General features: G+C 38.4%; 2 protein-coding genes and 1 non-coding gene across 8 annotated transcripts in view; 1 reads left to right on the forward strand and 2 right to left on the reverse strand.

Annotated features, from left to right (window-relative positions):
• Positions 1 to 13057, reverse strand: part of Sf3b3 (splicing factor 3b subunit 3) — a 48869-nt gene extending 35812 nt beyond the window's left edge. Inside the window, exons 1-8 of the mRNA XM_027932986.2 lie at positions 12917 to 13057; positions 10336 to 10473; positions 8063 to 8389; positions 7215 to 7387; positions 6537 to 6678; positions 4515 to 4627; positions 1273 to 1410; positions 658 to 761 (exon numbers count right to left, since the gene is read on the reverse strand). Coding sequence (XP_027788787.1) covers positions 658 to 761; positions 1273 to 1410; positions 4515 to 4627; positions 6537 to 6678; positions 7215 to 7387; positions 8063 to 8389; positions 10336 to 10405 — 1067 coding nt within the window. The 5' untranslated portion in view covers positions 10406 to 10473; positions 12917 to 13057. The remainder of the gene's footprint in view (positions 1 to 657; positions 762 to 1272; positions 1411 to 4514; positions 4628 to 6536; positions 6679 to 7214; positions 7388 to 8062; positions 8390 to 10335; positions 10474 to 12916) is intronic.
• On the reverse strand, positions 7666 to 7744 carry LOC114090987 (small nucleolar RNA SNORD111). Its single transcript, XR_003582448.1, has one exon. It is a non-coding gene; the product is annotated as a small nucleolar RNA SNORD111 (small nucleolar RNA).
• Positions 13058 to 13338: 281 nt separating the features above from the next.
• Cog4 (component of oligomeric golgi complex 4) overlaps positions 13339 to 19858 on the forward strand; it is a 29477-nt gene continuing 22957 nt past the window's right edge. For 3 of the 6 annotated variants that reach the window (XR_003582416.2, XM_027932992.2, XM_027932993.2), the window contains exons 1-4: positions 13339 to 13509; positions 15507 to 15589; positions 16268 to 16382; positions 19436 to 19610. Coding sequence is in view for 5 of the 6 variants with exons in the window: in XM_027932992.2 (XP_027788793.2) it covers positions 13351 to 13509; positions 15507 to 15589; positions 16268 to 16382; positions 19436 to 19610 (532 nt within the window). In the remaining variant the exon portion in view is untranslated. The remainder of the gene's footprint in view (positions 13510 to 15506; positions 15590 to 16267; positions 16383 to 19435; positions 19611 to 19858) is intronic. The other 3 variants (XM_027932994.2, XM_027932996.2, XM_027932995.2) reach the window with 3 other exon arrangements.

A 19858-nucleotide genomic window follows, 5' to 3' on the forward strand; every position in this document is an offset into this window, starting at 1 on the left:
AAAAAGAAAAAGAATTCCAAATGAAAGGTTAAACCCTCAGTAACAGTGAGCCCATGACTCAAAATAAAACATTAAAAGGATTAGGGATAGAGCTCAATGGTAAAGCACCCCTGAGTTCAATCTCTAGTACTCTCCCCAACAAAATCCCTTACTTAGTTAAGTAATTCAATAAATATTCAATGTAATACACAACAAAAAGCTCAGAAAAGATGTGACTTTTACAGATATTTCTGTAGACATTGGTTAAGTACTGATTGAAGCCATCAAAGTAAAGAAGCAAACAGAATAAATGTAAAGAGGAAAGGAGGGCAATCCTTAGGTGTGGTGGTGCACAACTGTAATCCCAGAGGCTCAGGAGGCTGCGGCAGGAGGATCAAAAGTTCAAAGTCAGCCCCTGTAACTTACCGAGACCCTATCTCAAAATAAAAAATGAAAAAAGGCAGGGGATGTGGATCTACACACAGTAGTTACACACTCTGGGGTTCAATCCCTTGCACACACACACACACACACACACACAAAACCCTCAAATATTCTAATAAAACCAAATAAAATAAAAATACTCTTGTGAAAAGCTCCACAACCTTGAAATACACCTCCCTCCTGCCAATTTTTATAGTAACCAAGGCAAACCAAGTTAATAAAAGGATTACTCACTGGTTTCCAAATTCTGATGCTACAAAAAGGAAGCCTGTTTTCAACACACACATGGCAGCAGCAACAGGCACAGTATCAAAATATTTCAGCCGGATCTCAGTTACCTGGAGTGAAAAGAAAAGATTCTAGTGTATAGGCAAGTGAAGTTTGGCATAGAAGTCCAATACTACTATAAAACAGCATAAGCTGAGTAGCAAATAAAATACCGTCCCCAGTATCTAACCAGGAATGAACAAGCTACAGCTCAAAAGCCAGCCATGATTTTTTTTTTAAAGTGACACTGCCCAATCTCATTACACACTAGACCAGGTACTTACTAACTAGAGTAGGAAAACATTCAGATACAAGCCTAAGGTATCCTAAATTTCCAACTTTCTAACTTGTAAAATATTAACTATCTTACCCACCTCATTTCAAGAGAGCAGCTACAATGAATAAATGGTTTGTAAAGCTTTATAAACCTTAAATATATATACATAGGATTTTTTAATGTAATTACATTAAATTAAAATATTTAATTATATTAAAATAAAATGTACAAACTTTCATCAAAAAAATTACAAGTGTATTTATTGTTTTGTTTCATTTTCCCCCCTCTATCAATGGTCTACTCACCATATCTTCATCTGTTTCCAAAGTGATCTTGAAGATATCACCCTGCTCAGTTTGGGCCAAAAAGAAGAACATTGATTTGGTCTTATGGGTGGCAGAACAAACGAAAATCATTCCTCTTTCAGGGTCATCCAGGTCATTCTAGCAAAGTCAAGCACACAATACGTTAGAAATGGCTACTTCTTATTTTTGGAACTCAGCACCCCACTCTTACCAAGTGTGGCTAAGTTGCTGAGGTTGGTCTCAAACTTACAGTCCTCCAGCCTGAGCCTCCCAGGTAGCTAGGATTATAGGCCTATGACCCCATGCACAGCTGGGTTTTTTGTTTTGATTTGCTTTATTTATGTCTCCAACATTTTGTATTTCTTAGAATAAACTCTTTGTGAAGTTTTACACTTCTTTGTTGCCTCAAAGCAAGTATAGTGTCCGAGATAGGCAGGTGCTCACTAAATGTAAGAGCAACTAACTTTCCATGACTGATGAAGATTAAATTTCTTTTCAGGGGTAAGGAGAGAGAATTTAATAACTGATCCAGGACAAAGATCAATAACAAAACCACAGGATGAAAAGATAAAAAGGTTGAGGAAGGAGGATTGAAAAGATCATAAGTTCAAGATCAAAACTCCAGCAACTTAGCAAGACCCTGTCTCGACATTAAAAATAAAAAGAACTGGGGCTGTAGCTGAGTGGTAGAGCACCCTGGGTTTTCCCCACAGGGAAAAGATCTCAAAGACCACCACCAGATTCCATATTAATTACAGGAAAAAAAAGGTACCGTTAGGAAGAGAGTGGGTGGATACCACCTTAATTAAGTGATCAATTTGGCATGAACAATGAGACAATCCAATATTATTTAAGCATAATGTGACACAGTGAGAAATAAACATCACCATATATATAATAACCCTAGCAAAAATATTAGCCTGAATATAATCATTTAAAAAAATAGAATAAGGGACAAACTTTAAGAAAAATTAGCCAATTTGAGTTCTTCTTTTCCTATGTGTATCCCTTATAGAAGAAAAAGTACCCTAATCTCCATCATGTGAGATTAGGCCCCAACTTCCTTAGTAAGACTCCTGTGGTGCAAGAATTAAAATCAACAATCAATAAATGAAATGGACTCAAACTAAAAAGTTCTTAGCAAAAGAAACAATCTGTGAGGTGAATAGAGAGCCTACATCTTGGGAGCAAATTTTTACCCCTCACACATCAGATACAGCACTAATCTCTAGGGTATATAAAGAACTCAAATAGCTAAGCACCAAAAAAACAAATAACCAAATCAATAAATGGACCAAGGACCTGAACAGACACTCCTCAGAAGAGGATATACAATCAGTCATCAAATATATGAAAAAATGTTCATCATCACCAGCAGTTAGAGAAATGCAAATCAAAACCACTCTAAGATTTCATCTCATTCCAGTCAAAATGGCCGCTATTATGAAGACAAACAACAGTAAGTGTTGGTGAGGATGGGGGGGAAAAGGTACACTCATAGACTGCTGGTGGGACTGCAAATTGGTGCAGCCAATATGGAAAGCAGTATGAAGATTCCTTTGAAAACTGGGAATGGAACCACCATTTGACCCAGCTATCCCTCTCCTTGGTCTATACCCAAAGGACTTAACTACACGTCAATGTTTATAGCAGCACAATTCGCAATAGCTAAACTGTGGAACCAACCTAGATGCCCTTCAGTAGAAGAATGGATAAAAAAAAAAAAAAATGTGGTATATATACACAATGGAATATTACTCAGCAATAAAAGAGAATAAAATCATGGCATTAGCAAGTAAATGGATGGAATTAGAGAAGATAATGCTAAGTGAAGTTAGCCAACCCCAAAAAACCAAATGCTGAATGTTTTCTTTGATATAAGGAAGCTGATTCATAGTGGGATAGTGGGATAGGGAGAGGGAGCATGGAAGGAATAAATGCACTCTAGGTAGGGCAGAGGGGCTGGAGGGGAATGGAGGGGGCATGAGGTTATTAATGATGGTGGAATGTGAGGATCATTATTATCCAAAGAACAGGTATGAAGACACAAATTGCTGTGAATATACTTTGCATACAACCAGAAATATGAAAAATTGTGTAATAAGAATTGTAATACATTCCGATGTCATATATAAATAAAAAAATAACAAAAAGAAAATTAGCCAAGATTCACAAAAATGTAATTATCATAAAAAAACCAAAACAAAGGTGAGAGAAAATGTCCTAAGTTTAAAAAGAGTAAAGGCAAATTATGAAGGGGACATTTTAGAACAAAGGAAATCTGAATATGTACTATATCTAAGCTAACTGTATTACACGAAAATATTAAAATTTCTTGGATGTGATATTAGCACTGTGGTTATATAAGACAATGTCTGTTTTCAGAAGACACATCCTCGAAGACTATATTTGGAATTAATTGTCATGACACCTGCAACTTATTTTCAAATAGGTTAGCCTGGAAAAAGTGTACATATCATAAGAAAAGGTAAATGTAGTTAAGGTATTAGTAATTAGTGAATCTAATGAAGGACATATGGGAATTCACTGTTTTTGGTTTTTGTTTTGTGTTTTGTTTTTTGGTTTTTCGGTACATTAAACCCATGGGCACTTAACATTGGGTCGTATCCCAAGCCCTCTTTATTTATTTTTCTTCTGAGACAGGGCCTCATTAAGTTATTTAGGAGGCTGGCTTGCAACACCTCAGAAGTCATTGGGATTACAGGCATATGCTACTGCACCTGGTTGTTCTATTGTTTTAAAATATTCTATATGTTGGGAGTTTTTCAAAATAAAATGTTGGGGCGGGGGGGGGAACAGAAACAGAATAAAAGATAATCTATTTCCAACAAATGTTTGGATTTTTCAAACTAGAAATTTTCAGGAATTTCAAATTTACAATTACCTACAGATTCCTCTGAAATAAACATTTAATTTTTTCCTAACCTTCAAATAATATTTTGCTTTTACTGAAACTTGTTACCAGCTTTATTAAAAATAACATTTACAAGGGCTGGGATTGTGGCTTAGCAGTAGAGCACTCGCCTAGAATGTGCAAGCCCCTGAGTTCGATCCTCAGCACCACATAAAAATAAATAAAGATATCATGTCCAACTAAAAATATTAAAAAAAAAAAAAACTTAAAACTTGATAGGAGATAAACTAAGAGACTACACTGCAGTCTTAAAAGCTGAATTCATTTCACAAATAATCTTTCTTCTTATGGTAAACAAAGGCCTTACCCGTCTCCTGGGAATTGGACACCGTATATCCGGTTGGTCACCAAAGTTCTTGTAGGTGATATAGTTTTCAGAGCAGATCAACACTCCACTTGGACCATCTGATCCTCCTGGAACTGTCAAGAAAAAAATAAAACTTAGCAGTTATTTGATTTACCCATGAATTACTTTCACTTTCAACTGTTTCTCTCCTTCACAGCTTGATGATGACAGTATACCTGAAGCAGAGAAACGTTCCAAGAGTTTCTCCCTTATGAACATACTAGATAAGGATGGAGCAGTTTGTGTTTATGTGAAAGATTTGGTTGATCTTAGCCTTAATAATGCATCTAAATTTCTATATTCAAACCTAGAATTCAGTACTCATATTCAGATCTATAATATAATTAACTACTGGATATGGAAATCCCACAGTACTTCAAAAGTACAGCATGCTCATAAATAAACTTAATTTCCTGCCCAAACCTATTTCACCTCCTGGGTTCTCTACCTGAGATTGCCACCACTGAACAACAGACGATTCCAGAAACCTGGGTGTCATCCTGTAGTTCTCTTCCCTTTCACAGCCTTACTGATTCTACCTCCTTAGTAGCTCTCATGCTGCTAATATCTGTTAGTGAAAGAACTCCCTCGTCAGTTTTCAGGCTTACAGTGTTAATATCCTCTATTCTATTAGGCAAAATGTAAGCAGTTATCTTTCTAAACTGTCCATCTTTATTAGATGTCCTCCTGAGCTTGAAATATTATTCCCCTGCTTGAAATACTTCAGAAAATACCACTTCACGATTATCCCTCTCCCAGCCCTTTAACTCTAATAACCCAATCCCAATAAGCTTTCCATTCTTTTTTTTTTTTTTTTTAAGAGAGAGAGAGAGAGAGAATTTTAATATTTATTTTTTTAGTTTTCGGCGGACACAACATCTTTGTTTGTATGTGGTGCTGAGGATCGAACCCGGGCCGCACGCATGCCAGGCAAGCGCGCTACCACTTGAGCCACATCCCCAGCCCCAAGCTTTCCATTCTTAAAGTGTATTCTTGGTGAATGCTGCAACAGAAACTCCCTCAGATCTCAGTTCAGACCTACTCTTCAGGTCTTAGCTCAAGTTCTTCAGAAAGCTTTCTCTTACACATTCCCTCCCATTCCCTAGGTCAGGGACCCACTCCTCTACGTTATCATGATAATAGGCACAAAATCTGGCAATTTTTTGTTGTTGATGTTTTATTTACCACTAGACTCAATCCTGTAGGAAGGGAAATACCACATCCAATTTTCACCACTACAGTCCCAGGACCCAGTAATCTGACTTGGCATATACTGACTGATTAAGCTCAATAAAAACTTGTTGAATGGAGCTTGGGGTATAGCTCAGTGGTAGAGTGTTTGCCTGGCATGCTAGAGGTACTGGGTTTCTGGGTTCAACCCCCAGCACCAAAAAAAACAACAACAACAAAGTTCTCATAAGTGAAAGATGTGGTAATATGCTACAGCAAGTGATAAAAGTAGAAATATATAACTTTCTACAAGGTACTAAGAGTTCCCTGAAATTTTTTAAAGGAAATATTCCTGACAATAGCTCTAATTTTATTAATGGATGTTAGTCTTTTCTTTTTTTGGATCAGTTTTGTAACTGATTTTAGTTTTCAAAATCTTCCTATGCATTTTAGTTTTCAAATTCAGACATAGAGCTTTGCCTTATTGAGTTTGTTCATTTTATCTGTCCTTTCAAAATACGTTTGGGTGAAAAGGAAAACTGACTACAATCAAATTATCATAGCAACTAGTAGTAATCAATATTTCAAGCTGTGTCCTTTCCTCCCCACTCCCATTAGATTATGAAAGCTACTAAGGAGCTAGATACTTCTCTCCAACAATACTTTTTCTTTTTATCACTGTACTAATTTCTACCCTCAATGAAACATAGAAAAGGTACTCAAGTTTACTACAAATAAATTACTTTTCAAACCTAAGTTTGGGCATCAAATGGATCAAATAAAAGGGACAGAGCAGCTCTGCAAGAAAAGTACCTGTTATAAGGAAGTTGCCATGTTCCTCCAAAGGTTCACTGTATTTTCGGACCACATGATTTAAACCAAGGTCTAGTTCATAGAAAGTAAGTGTCTGCTGAGTATTTGCTGCTGCTTCCCCTGTTGGATCATTGTCTGCTTCCTACAGAGAAGTACAGTAGCATAAAACCAATCAATTAGAATCATAAAACCAAAGAATTTGTACGTAGACTAGGAAAAGACATTAGATCTCCTCATTTTACATGAGAAAACAGAGGGCCACGGTTACAAAGTTCACACTACTATATAATGATAGAGCTAGAACAAGGACCCATATCTCCAAATTCTGGGTCTCTATGTCTACCTTCCATTCAAGGCAAAGATGGATATGCTCTGCCTTTCACCATCTTCCTTTGGGAAAAATATCCCAAACAGGGATTCACCTTTTTCATCCAGCTTTCCCCAACAAATACTTTAGCCCATAGGGAGATTGTTTAAATCAGAGCAAAGGCTACTATGTATACAGTCAACTGGTTAAGCTCTGAAACCTTCCAGAGAATTTCAGTAAGGTATTTGGAATATGGATATCTGCTAGCAAGACAGATTTACAATGTGAATAAACAAAACAATTGTAGGAAGACAATGAGGAGACTGGAAGAAATTCAAAGAAGACAAAGAGAAAAACACAGTCCTCATTACCTCATAATCCATTTCCAGACAAGCAAACATTGGATTTTCAAATCCTACATCTACTCCAACCACATGATATACTAAAGTGTTTGCTTTGTGAGCCTCCAAGGGAGATGAAATGGTAAGTCGGGCTGCAGCATCTCTGTTCAAGATATATACCAACTTCTGTTTCTCAATGGCACCTACAGTTCAAGGAGACAAAACATACCAGATTTCCACATAATGAGTCACACAACAGCTCAATTCACACCATGATTACTTTTTAACAGCCAGCATTAAGTCAACAAGTATAGTAACTCAAGATTCTGCATCCCTTCCTAAGGGAATCTTAATATCTGAATAACTCTTCAAAAATATGCCCTATATTTAAGGATACTGGGAAACTAAATAATAACAAAATCATTTTTTTAAAATTAGACCTCATGATTTTTGTGACTGCTCAGAGAGGGTTGCCCTCTAGATGCCTGATCAGATACACAGAATTTCCTTCAAAAATTTATCAGAGAAGAGACATGAATGTGAATCATCACTTCAGGCTGATGAGGAAAGCAACCATATTCACTTTCTAAAAACATGTAAGATTTCTTTACAGTCTTTGCCACAAATAAATTGAAAAACAACTATTACCAACAGGTGAGAAGTAAAATAGGTACCTTAAGACTTTTCCTATCATTTTAAAAGGAAATAACAACTTAAAAAAAGGGAAATGTAACTGAATTCAAATAAAATGCCCAACTTCACCCAGGTTAAACAACTTGACTGGCACACTGCCAAGATCACAGCATCATTATCCTAAACTGAGCATTTATAAGAATCAAAAGATGCACTCTTTTGAGTAAATAAAGCAAGTCACTCACTAATCATAACAGCTCGCCCTTTGGGATCCACAGCTAAAAACTGGCCAGGAACAATTCGGCGACATCCACTTTTGCCAAAAGTTTCTTGGTGAATTTTCTCAAACATATTCTTAGATGGCTGGTATTCCAAGATAACAATCCGACCTGAGTCACTGCCAACTACAATGTAGTCCTTGGTGCCACCTGTCAACCTAAAGGCCATGAGTGACCGGATAACACCAAATACTTCCACAGTGAGGAGGGTATGTACTTTTCCAGTGTTAGGGTCTGGGCGAAGTAGCTCCAAGATCTTCCCACGAGAAACAACAATTTCCTGTTGTTTGGTTCCTAGATCACCAAAAATTAAAGATCATAAACAACCAGAGATAGCCCAATAACAACCTAGCTAAATCGAAATGCCACTGAAGATAAATTAAACAAGTTGGGGGGCCCACTGTTTTTGTTTTATTTTTTGTTTGGTACTGGGGATTGATCCCCAAAGTGCCTTACTACTGAGCTACACTCTGAGTCTTTCTATTTTTTATTCTGAGACAAAGTCTTGCTAAGCTGCTGAGATTGGCCTCAAACTTGTGATCCTTTTGACTCAGCCTCCCAAGTCACTGGGATTACAGTGGTGTGTACCACCAAGTCCAGCCACAAGTTACTTTAAGAACTTGAATCTCAAAAAATTGTCTACACACTCATGAACTTCCTGCATTACTTATGAATTAACTTACAAATGTTCAAATGTAAGCTGGGTATAGTTGCATACACATCCTTGATCCCAGCCACTCGGGAGGCTGAGGCAGGATTCCAAGTTCAAAGCCAGCCTCAGCAATCTGTGAGGCCTTAAGCAATTTAGTAAGCCCCCCACTCCCCATCTCAAAAAAAGGGGGGGCCTAGGGTTGTAGCTCAGTGGTTCAAGTGCCCAGTACCAAAAAAAAAAAAAAAAAGTTCAAATCTACAATGGCAAGGTTTTATTTTTATACATATTAGTAGCTTATTTTCTGTAATTCTGCTATCTGATATTTCTTTTTTTAAATCTGATATTCAAAATTTCACACAATTGGCCAGGAGTGGTGGCATACAACTATAATCCCCACAACTTGGGAGGCTGAGGCAGGGATGTTCAAGGCCAGCCTCAGCAAAAGAACCTACCTCAAAAAAAAAAAAACTAAAAAAGGTTGGGGATGCAGCTCAGTGGCTAAGTGCCCCTGGGTTCATTTCCTGGTAAAAAAGAAAAAAAAAAAAGACTTTTTTCCCCACACAATCTGTTTTTAATTTATCTCTCCAAAATTATCCCCCAAGAGTTCAGCTCACTATGTGTGACACAATTTAGGTTGTGAGTAACATCAGCAAATGAGCTGGGTACAGTGGCACATGTCTACAATCCCAGCAACTTGGGAAGCTAAGGACAGGAAGATTGTTTTAAGTTTAGGCCAGCCTCAAAAACACAGCAAAGGCCCTTAGCAACTTATAGCCAGACCCTGTCTCAAAAAAGTAAAAAACGCTGGGGATGTGGCTCCATGGTAAAGCACCCATGGGTTCAATCCCCAGTACCAAAAACAAAACATCAGTAAATGTTGTTTCTACACACGTAGCAATTTCTATCTAAATTGCACTTCCCCTTCTCTTACACAAAAATTTTAATATACCAAGATAAGGTACAACCTTCCTTTAAAAAGTAAGAATAAAAAAAACTTTTGAATTAACTATTCTCTCTGGTAACACCTTTAGACATTTTTTTTTGGGGGGGGGGGGGGGAACCAGGATTGAATCAGGGGCACTTAACCATGGAGCCACGTCCCCAGTCCTTTTTTTTATGTTTTTATTAGAGACGGGATGAGTGAGACCTAAATTGCTGAGGCTGGCTTTGAGCTTGCAACCCTCCTGCCTCTGCCTCCCAAGACCCTGAGATTATAGGCGTGTGCCACTGCGCCCAGTTAGACATTCTTTTTATCCAATCTGATATCAAATTTAGGATCAAGACTTACACATCTTGTTATATCTTACAGCAAAATACAATTAACCTGGCACCAAGTAAATAGCACAAGAAATGTGCACTTCTGGAAAAATCATCATGCACAGAGCTAAGAAATCCGTCTGGAATTAAGTAACAAATGATATACTTCAATTTAATAGAAATCTCATGGATTACAAGCCACATTTGGATTGTTCACATTTACCAATAATTACCTTCTTATAAATGGAAAACATTTCCTCCACAAAATATAAGCAAAATATGCAATGACTCGTTTCAATTCACAAAAATAGTAACTGGCTGGAGAACTTACCAGAGAAATTGCCATGAATGGCAAAGCTGATGCCAGTGGCTCGCTGCAAGGTCAAATTGTACAGGAACATGATGGCAACAAAACTAAGCCACTCAGTACTCTAGGACTTGGTAATACCAACAGTCAAGTCAAAGCAAGCTAAGGACACATAAAAACAAAAAAGTAGCTGGGAAATTATTATTTTAACAGATATTTTTGTACAGGAATTTCTGATTGAAGGTAGCAGAACGAGTAGAATAAGGCCTATTAAAAAACAACACTGGTAATTAAGAGTGCCTTCTACATACCAGGCACCACTATATACTTCACTTGCAATCTCAGAAGAATCCTAAAAAGTATGCAGTTTTATACTAACTTTATAGATAAGGACACTGGGGCTCAGAAATTAAATCAACTGCCTAAGATCATAAAGCCAAGTGGTGAAAGGGAGGAAGCTGGGATATATTCCATCAATGCAACTTTGTTTACTTTTTTGTCAATGTTTATGTAGGTCTATGTTTAATTGTATTCTAATAGGCTTACATTCAAATGGTTAAATTCAAAAAGCACAGCAAAAAACTCCCTCTAATCCATTCCCTAATCATCCAGTTCTCCCTGGGGGAATCAATTTTATCAAATTATATTGTATCCTTCCATATATACAGATATATTTATACTGTTCTACCTTCTCTTGATTAACATAAGGTTGAGAACTATATTTTATATACTCACACTATAGTACAACTGATTTCTTATTATTTAACTACTTTGAGATAGCAATAAAGGGCTTTCTCATTTTTATCTGATAGTGGCAAGTATTCCATTTAATGGTTATAATTCATTTAGCCAATACTCCACTAATTAACATTGAGCTTGTTTCAACCTCTTAACTATTACAATCACTGCCACACAGAAAATACTTCATGTTTCATTTATGCATGAGTACATCCCTAAGATTAATTCCTAAAAGTCATAGATTGAAAGGTTCATACATATGAAATTTTGATAGATACTACCAAACTGCCTTTCCAAATAGACCCAACCAATTTACTAGTCCAGCAACACATGAGTTCATCTTCCCCCTTAATTGGCCAAAGTGATGTTAACATTTCAACCTTTGCTAATCTAAGAGATGAAAATTGGTGTCTTGGTGTAGTTTTCATTTTCATCTCTTACATAGCTCTATACATGAGAAGCATTCCCTTTTGTGTTTGTGTGTGTGTGTGTATGTGTGGGTAATGGTGGTGATTTGGGGATGGAACCCATACTAACTATATAAAAGGAAACATTAACAGCCAAACAAACATGCTACCACTGAGCTACATCCCCAGCCTGATGAGAAGTTATAATTTAACATCTGAACCTAATCACCATCAAACACTGAAAGCAAATTGAATTCCTGCAACACCAGAAGTAGGCCTCCCTAAAGTGATATAGTTATAAAGAAGGGATTCCTTCTCAGCAGATGACACTGAAAATGGCACAAACTGAGGTATCTCTGCCACACAGAATTACCTAAAACTACACGCATGCATGGAGATCACTAAAAAAATAAACTGAATTACCTTTCCCCTATGTAATTATTTATAAGCAAAAGCAAGGGGTCTTTAGAAATCCAGACATTGGTGTTTAATATAAATTTGTTTTTGTTGTTAAACCATAATACTAAGCGTCCTTGTATTTCTGGGCTGCACAAAAGCAAGGTGACAAGCTCAATCCTCCAGATTAGAAATGGGTACTGAGAGATAAATCTTCCTAAAGAAATATAATGTTCTTCCAGGATAACAGGAAAAGAAAAAGAGAAGACTACCACGAACCACTTCTGAAACCCTGAGCAGCTCCCGCCAGGCTTGCTTGCTTTCTTTGTAGCTGATCAGGGGAATCTAGCCAATTTCCCCCATTTCCTTTTAACAGATGCCATCCATTACAAACGTAGTTGGATCGAAGTTCTCCAACTACATTTTCATCTTGGGTAACCGAGGAAGGCACTTTCTGGAGGCAGATCAGCCCAGTAGTACAGGAACTACATAACAGGAAACATTAACGGCCCAAACCTGGGAAGCTCAGCAACCCTCCCCATGCCTATCTCCTCTCTGCGATCACTAAAAGAAGCCAGTGTGGTGGCTCGCTCCATCCTCCTCCGCGTTTCAAGGGAACATCGCCGCATTTGGGCTCCCAAGTCTCCAAGATACTGACTATAGTCCCTCATTTTGCACACGACAAACAGGCTGAGAGGACGAAACAAGTTGCCTAACTACCAAAACGCACTAAAACCAGAGAACTAGTTCCAACGACTGTTTCCATTATTTATGCTTTTAACAAGCTTAGCCTTCGTAGGTGCCATCTACTCTCCAGAGGGCGGGTGACGTGCCGCTCCTTCTCAAATCTCTCGAGTCTCAAAGGAGAAAATTTCTACAAGCCTTATTATGAGCCGGCAGTCGTTCCCACTCCGGACTAAATCAGAAGATCCCAAGAAGTCGTTTTCGCAGCCCAGGCATTCCCCTAACACTCCCGGTCCCCTGCCCAAACCACTGAGGCCTAGACTGTCCGAGACTCCCGCCAAAGTGTCGGGGAACCCTGTACGTGGTCGCTCTTCAATTACCCAGGGCCAGGGAAGTCGTGAGGCCACTTCTTTACCCTACGGAGGGAAGGATGGCGCAGGTATTCGATGGATACTAAGTCCCTTGAAGGCCTAAGCCAAGGCCATCACCAATCCGCCGGCGTCCGCCATTAGCCTCAAGACTGGGACCTTCCGGCAGCGCGCGGCGGAAAAAGGTACCCAACCCGCGCCTGAAGAATCTATCTTTAGGATAGGCTCTTTAAAATACTTTCGTCTTGCTTCCACATGGCATTTAAAATTATTTAAACACATCATACGACTGTAACTTTCAGTAGAAGAGAAAACTAATAAATTTCTTTTAAGTAGTCTAAAAAAAATCAGGATTTAGTCGGGCACTTCTGTAGGCAGCCCCAAAGGCCCCGCGCGCCAACGAGGACGGGACCTTAAGGACCCGGAAGCATCAAACGGGGACCAAGATGGCAGACGTCGATTCCTCTCAGAAGTTGTCAGGGGACCCGCCGCCGTCGGAGGGGGTGGGAGGAAGTCACTGCTCCGAAATCTCCACCGAGCTCATTCGCTCCCTGACAGAGCTGCAGGAGCTGGAGACTGTGTACGAACGGCTTTGCGACGAGGAGGTGGGGGGCTAAGCCTCCTCTTTTTCCGGGAGAATCCAGGGGTAGTGGGCATAAGAGCCATAGGTTTGCGGAAAACCGGGCTGTGGGAAGCTCTTTCCTTGCTGGGGGAACAACAACAAAGCACCTACCCAAATTAGTGTAATTGGGCATTTAGGGAAACTGTCGAGTCTATTCCTTCGTTCGGATGCCCTCAAACGTGTTTTGTTTCCTGATAGATGGGTGTTCCCTTCCCGTGACCCACCTCGTTGATTTCCCTGGCCCAGAGCCACTGTAGTGTTTTTCCACCGGGGTAAAGTTAGAATGAGAGTATATGCCAAATCGTTTTTTGGTTCTCATAATAGGAATTGCATTAGCTAGCAATTAAAAAATTGTGAAACACCACCTGTTATCTCATTTAAGCGAGAAGTCATTGCAAATTAACTTGTGGAGTTTTAAAACTTCCTCTCCTACAGAATGATTTAGAAGTGTAATTTTAGCATTTCAGTTAAATGCACAGCTCATTAGGAGTTTGGATTTTTTTTTTTCTTTCTTTCTTTCTTTCTTTTTTTTTTTTTCTTTAGATTGGGTCTCACAGTTACCCCAGGCGGACTTCAAATTCACATGATCCTGGGTCGGGGTTGTAGCTCAGAGTGCTTATATAGTATAGTATGCCCAGGCCCTGGGTTCAAGAGCTCAGCACAGCAAAATAATAATAATATCACATGCCTCAGCCTCCCAAATAGCTGGGACTATAGCCATGTGTCACCGTCTCAGATTAGTGAGCACACACCTGTAAACTTTTGAGGCTCAGTCACAACTGTCTAGACTTGGACAAGTTGTTTCATCTCTTATATCTCTGATGCTCTAGCAAATGAGGGTGTGGACTAAGGTTCTTTTTAGTTGATAATGTTCTGTCTCCTGCCATTCTCCTTCACTTTTCTGTGACAACTTAATGCTGTCAGTTCACTTCCCAATATCATTTGGTTTCTTGACAGAAAAAAAGAAATCTAATCTCTGATCTAAAATTCTAGCAGGTGTTTTTCTTAAACCAAACTTGTAAGTAAGGTTGAGCACAAAAGTCAGTTTCAGGGGCTGGGGTTGTGGCTCAGCAGTTGCGCACTTGCCTGGCATGTGTGAGGCACTGGGTTCAGCACTATGGATAAACAAATAAAATAAAGGTTTAACAACTAAAAAAAAAAAAAAAGTCAGTTTGAGCCTGGGGAAGGGAAGTCCTGGATATCTTCAAATATTTTCAAATATTAACTTGTACCAACTCTAGCAATTTCTAATGCTTTTTTCAACAAGATATATTTTAAAATTAAGTGCTCTTAACATTCCAAAGCTTGCATTCATTGAGTTAACCAATACTTTGGGGAAAAAATTAAGGAGATCTTAGAGACATAACAATATTAGTTCTGTATTTGTTGATTGTTGGGGAGAAGTGTCCCTCTAAATTCTACTGGGTTGTTAAAATGTAGAGCTAATATTAAAGGCTGTTGTTAAACTGTATACTACTGACCATGTTAAGCACTTTGTGTGTTATCCTGTCTGATTTGCCCAACAGTTTGACGGAGAATGTATTGATAGTCCTATTTTATAGATGAAAAAACTGATATATAAGTTTATATAAATTGAGGTAGCACAGTAAATGGCCTGACTGAGATAAACTTGTATTTATCTTTTCTGGCTATTTAACTATGTGCCAAGAAAAGATTTTTGTGTGTAAGATTTTGGAAATCTTGTTTAACCATGTGAGGCAGTGTCCTAATAATATTGAATAAAAGTTAATTTCCTTCCATTGTAGTGCTCATTTGCTAGATGGAATAAGATATGCATAAGGTAACAGTCATTATGCAGTGTGGTAACTGCAAAAACAGAGTTGTTTAAGTCCAAGGAGAGCATAGTGGAAGAAAAGAAGAAATTTGAAATGGAATTTACCTATCAGTTAAATAATTGGGTTAAGTAACTCTTAAGGTTCTTTCTGACCATCCTGATAACACAGTTTCTCTTTGTTTCAGAAAGTGGTGGAGAGAGAGCTAGATGCTCTTTTGGAACAGCAAAATACCATTGAAAGTAAGATGGTCACTCTCCACCGAATGGGGTGAGTCTGTGCATCACGGCAAGAGCTATTATGAATTCCAACAGGGTCCACTGCATAAGTTACCATTTTTCTTAACTTTCTGTTATAAACTGCCAGTTGAGTTTGAAGTGGAGAGCATTAACTCAAGATAAAGTGAACTACCAAAGGGTATATACATAGTTTATTGATTATCAGAGAGTCCTTGGAACAGGTGAAAACTTGTTAGAGATACAGATTCTAGGACCCTAGCCCAAACTTATTGAATCTGAAACTCCGAGAGCATGGTCCAGGAATATGTATTTTAACAAGGCTTCCAGTGATTCTGATGTGTAGCTCACATTTGAGAACCACTGCTTTTATAGGGATTGTATGTTTGCTGGTCAAAAAGATATTTTTCATTGATCGCAGCATTTTCTCAGATTATTGGTTAGTACATTTTAGGCTACTTAGCAATTGGCAGAATCTGTTTGATGTTAATCTATTTAGGGGCAAATCTAGTAGTTTTTAAAACTAATTTTGTATTAAGTATAGAACAGTAAAATACTCTTTGAGAAAAAGCTGTGTGTAAACTAAGGTAAAAGTTATGGGGAAGTTAAAAAAAAAAAAAAAAAGACAGTCTCCGTTTGCAAAAAAATGTTTCCATCTCTTACTCCTACTTTCTGCCCTTTGAATATGTGTGCTAACAATGTGTGTTTCTAGCCCCAACCTGCAATTGATTGAGGGAGATGCAAAGCAGTTGGCTGGAATGATCACTTTTACCTGCAACCTTGCTGAGAATGTGTCCAGCAAAGTTCGTCAGCTTGACCTAGCCAAGGTAATCCCTTTGAGTTTTGGATGTTTCAGTTAATTGGGGGCAGGAAAGAAGCTACATTACAGATTAGAGCAACACCATCCAGTAGAAATCTAATATGAAATATCAGAACCAAAGAAACAACATGAAAACTATAAACTACTACTTGAGTGTATATATAAAAATGCTCAACAAGACACTAACAGAAAAAAATCATGCAATGTATAAAAATGATTTTATGCTGGGCATGGTGGTGCACGCCTCTAATCCCAGCAACCTCAGAGGCTGAGGCAGGAGGATCTCAAGTTCAAAGCCAGCCTCAGCAATTTAGCGAGGCTCTAAGCAACTTCAAGACCCTATTTCAAAGTAAAAAAGGCTGAGGATGTGGCTCAGTGATTAAGTGCACCTGGATTCAATTCCTGGTACAAAAAAATAAATAAATAATAAAATAAAAAAGATTTATACTGGATGTAATGGTGCATGTCTATAATCCCACCCCTATTTGGGAGGCTGAGGCAAGAGGATCACAAGTTCAAGGCCATCGTGGACAATTTCTCAAGACTGTCTCTCCAAAATAAAAAATAAACAGAGCTGGGAATATAGCGTGGTGGTAGAGTACTTTCCAAGCATAGGTGAGGAGGCCCTGGTCCAATCCCCAGTACTGCCAGGAAAAAAGGATTATGTACCAAGACCAAATGGAATTTATCCTAGGAATACCAGATTGGTTTAACATGCCAGAGGCTGAGGCAAAAGGATTACAGGTTCAAAGCCAGCCTCAGCAACTTAGGCCCAAAGCAACTTAGCAAAACAAAAAAAGGGGTGGGGAGGGGTCCTGGAGATGTTGTTCAGGGGTTAAGTGCCCCTGGGTTCCGTCCGGTCCCCAGGACAGAAAAACAGAAACACATGATCCCCTCAGACTCAGATAAAGCATTTGAAAAATTCACTGTCCCTTTAACATAAAAACATTTAACCAATTTGGGTCAGAAGGGAATATCCTTAGCCTGATAAAAGGCAACTGTGAAAAATCCACCTCTAAGCCAGGCATGGTGGCACACAACTGTAATCCCAGCAGCTCCAGAAGCTAGACAGGAGGATTGCGAGTTCAGGCCAGCCTCAGCAAAAAATTGAGATGCTAAGCTACTCAGTGAAACCCTATGTCTCAAAAAAATGAAACCCTGTGGTTCCGGGGTCAAGGGCCCCTGAGTTCAATTCCCAGTACCAAAAAAAAGGAAAAATCCACCACTAACACTAACATCATTTCTCACTGGTGAAAGAAAGGCAAAATAAAGAGCAAAACAAGGATGTCTATTCTATCACCATGCCCACTGCCCGGTATTGTGGATTTAACCCAAGGGCATTTTACCACTGAGCTACATCCCCAGAATCCGCACACATACTTTTTTTGAAACAGGGTCTCACTAAGTTGCTTAGGGCCTCACTAAATTGCTGAGGCTGGATTTAAACTTGTGATGCTCCTCAGCCCAGCCTAAGATGTCTGCTCTTACTAATGTATTCTAACCAGGGCAGTTAGACAAGGAATTAAATAAGAATCACCAAAGCTGAGAAAGAAGGAATTTAATATGAACCACCTATATAGTTTTACATTTTCTAGTAGCCATTTATAGAAAGTAAACAGAATTAATGAAAATAATTTCAATAACATAATTTATTTAACCCACTATATCTAAAATACATTTATCATGTAATTACTATCATGTGTGTGGTAGAGGGTGGGGTATACTAGGGACTGAACCCAGGGATACTTTACCATTGAGCTACATTCCAAACACATTTTTATTTTAAGACAGAGTCTACCTAAGTTGCCAAGGTTGACCTCAAATTTACAATCTTGCTCCCTCAGCCTTCCCTGTAACTGGGATTACAGGCAATCACCACCACACCAACTATGTGATGATATTAGTGGGATTTTTTTACCTTCTTTATTTTTGTACTCGGTATTTAAAATTTGGTGTGTATTTTACATATATATATATTAACTGGGGCCAGCCACATTTCAAGTGTCATTATGGTTAATGGCCTTGAAATAGCGTAATTCTTCCTGATTTTTGTGTTCAGATTCTGAGGCAATCTTTTTTTTTTTTTTTTTTTTTTCAATATTTATTTTTTAGTTTTCGGCAGACACAACATCTTTATTTTATTTTTATGTAGTGCTGAGGATAAAACCCAGCACCCCACGCATGCCAGGCGAACACGTTACCGCTTGAGCCACATTCCCAGCCCAGAGAGGCAATATCTTCACAAAACAGTATAGCCACACAGCCACTGACTCATGTATGAAAGTTTTGGTTTTTAATTCTTGCTTATTCTAAAAGAAATATGCCTTCTGCATATTTCACTAATTTTTTTACTTACTTTACAATGTTCCCAAAATATCACATAAGTTTTGATTCAACTATAAATAAAGTTAAGAAAACAAGCCAAATTATAAATATTGATTATCCCTTTCTTCCATTGAAATGAATTATTTGACCACATTAATAAGATTTTGTGAGACCTGTCAGCTGGCCTTGATCATCAATAACAGTTTTGTGGGGCTGGGGTTGTGGCTAAGTAGCAGAGTGCTTGCCTCCAGCATGTAAGGCACTGTGTTCAATCCTCAGCACCACATAAAAATAAATTTAAAAAATAAAGATATTGTGTCCATCTATAACTAACAAAATTAAAAAAAAAAAATAACAGTTTTGTGAGTGGTGGTGGAAGAGTTTGTAAGTTTGCCAGTTAAAGGCAAAAAGGTTAACCAGATTCAGACCCTGAATCACCCTATCTTTTGCATGGGTGTTTTTGAAAAAAAATACATTACTTCTAGCCATGCATTACTAGCACATACCTATAATCCCAGATATTGAAGAGGCTGAGGCAGAAAGATCATAGGTTCAAGGCCAGCCTGAGAAACCTAGTAAGACCCTGTCAAAATAAAAAGAGCTGGGAGGTAGCTCAGTGGTGAAGTGCTTGCCTAACATGTGATACCCTACATTCAATCCCCTGTACCACAAAAGAAAGGCAGGGGGAGAAAAAGAAATAGGACTTTTTATTTCTAAGCGCAAAGTCTTTTTCAGAATCGCCTCTATCAGGCCATTCAGAGAGCTGATGACATCTTGGACCTGAAATTCTGTATGGATGGAGTTCAGACTGCTTTGAGGAATGAAGATTATGAGCAGGCTGCAGCCCACATTCATCGTTACTTGTGCTTGGACAAATCAGTCATTGAACTCAGCCGACAGGGCAAAGAAGGTCAGCATCCCAGACTTGATTTCTAGTTTGGTTACAAGCACTGTAATCTGAACTAGGTACACTCAACCAGGAAAAAGTCATGTATTGTTAGGAAGTTCCCTTATCTCGTTGTAAGCCCTATGTATGTCCTGTACCATCCCAGGGCAGATATTGCTATTCTCAGTTTATGGAAAAGGAAACTGAATCCAAATCTTCTGATTCTCTGGCTGGTGTATTCTTTTCACTTGACCTTATTGCCTACTTACAAA

Source organism: Marmota flaviventris, chromosome 18 (assembly GCF_047511675.1).
Source record: "Marmota flaviventris isolate mMarFla1 chromosome 18, mMarFla1.hap1, whole genome shotgun sequence".
Lineage (NCBI taxonomy): Eukaryota > Metazoa > Chordata > Mammalia > Rodentia > Sciuridae > Marmota > Marmota flaviventris.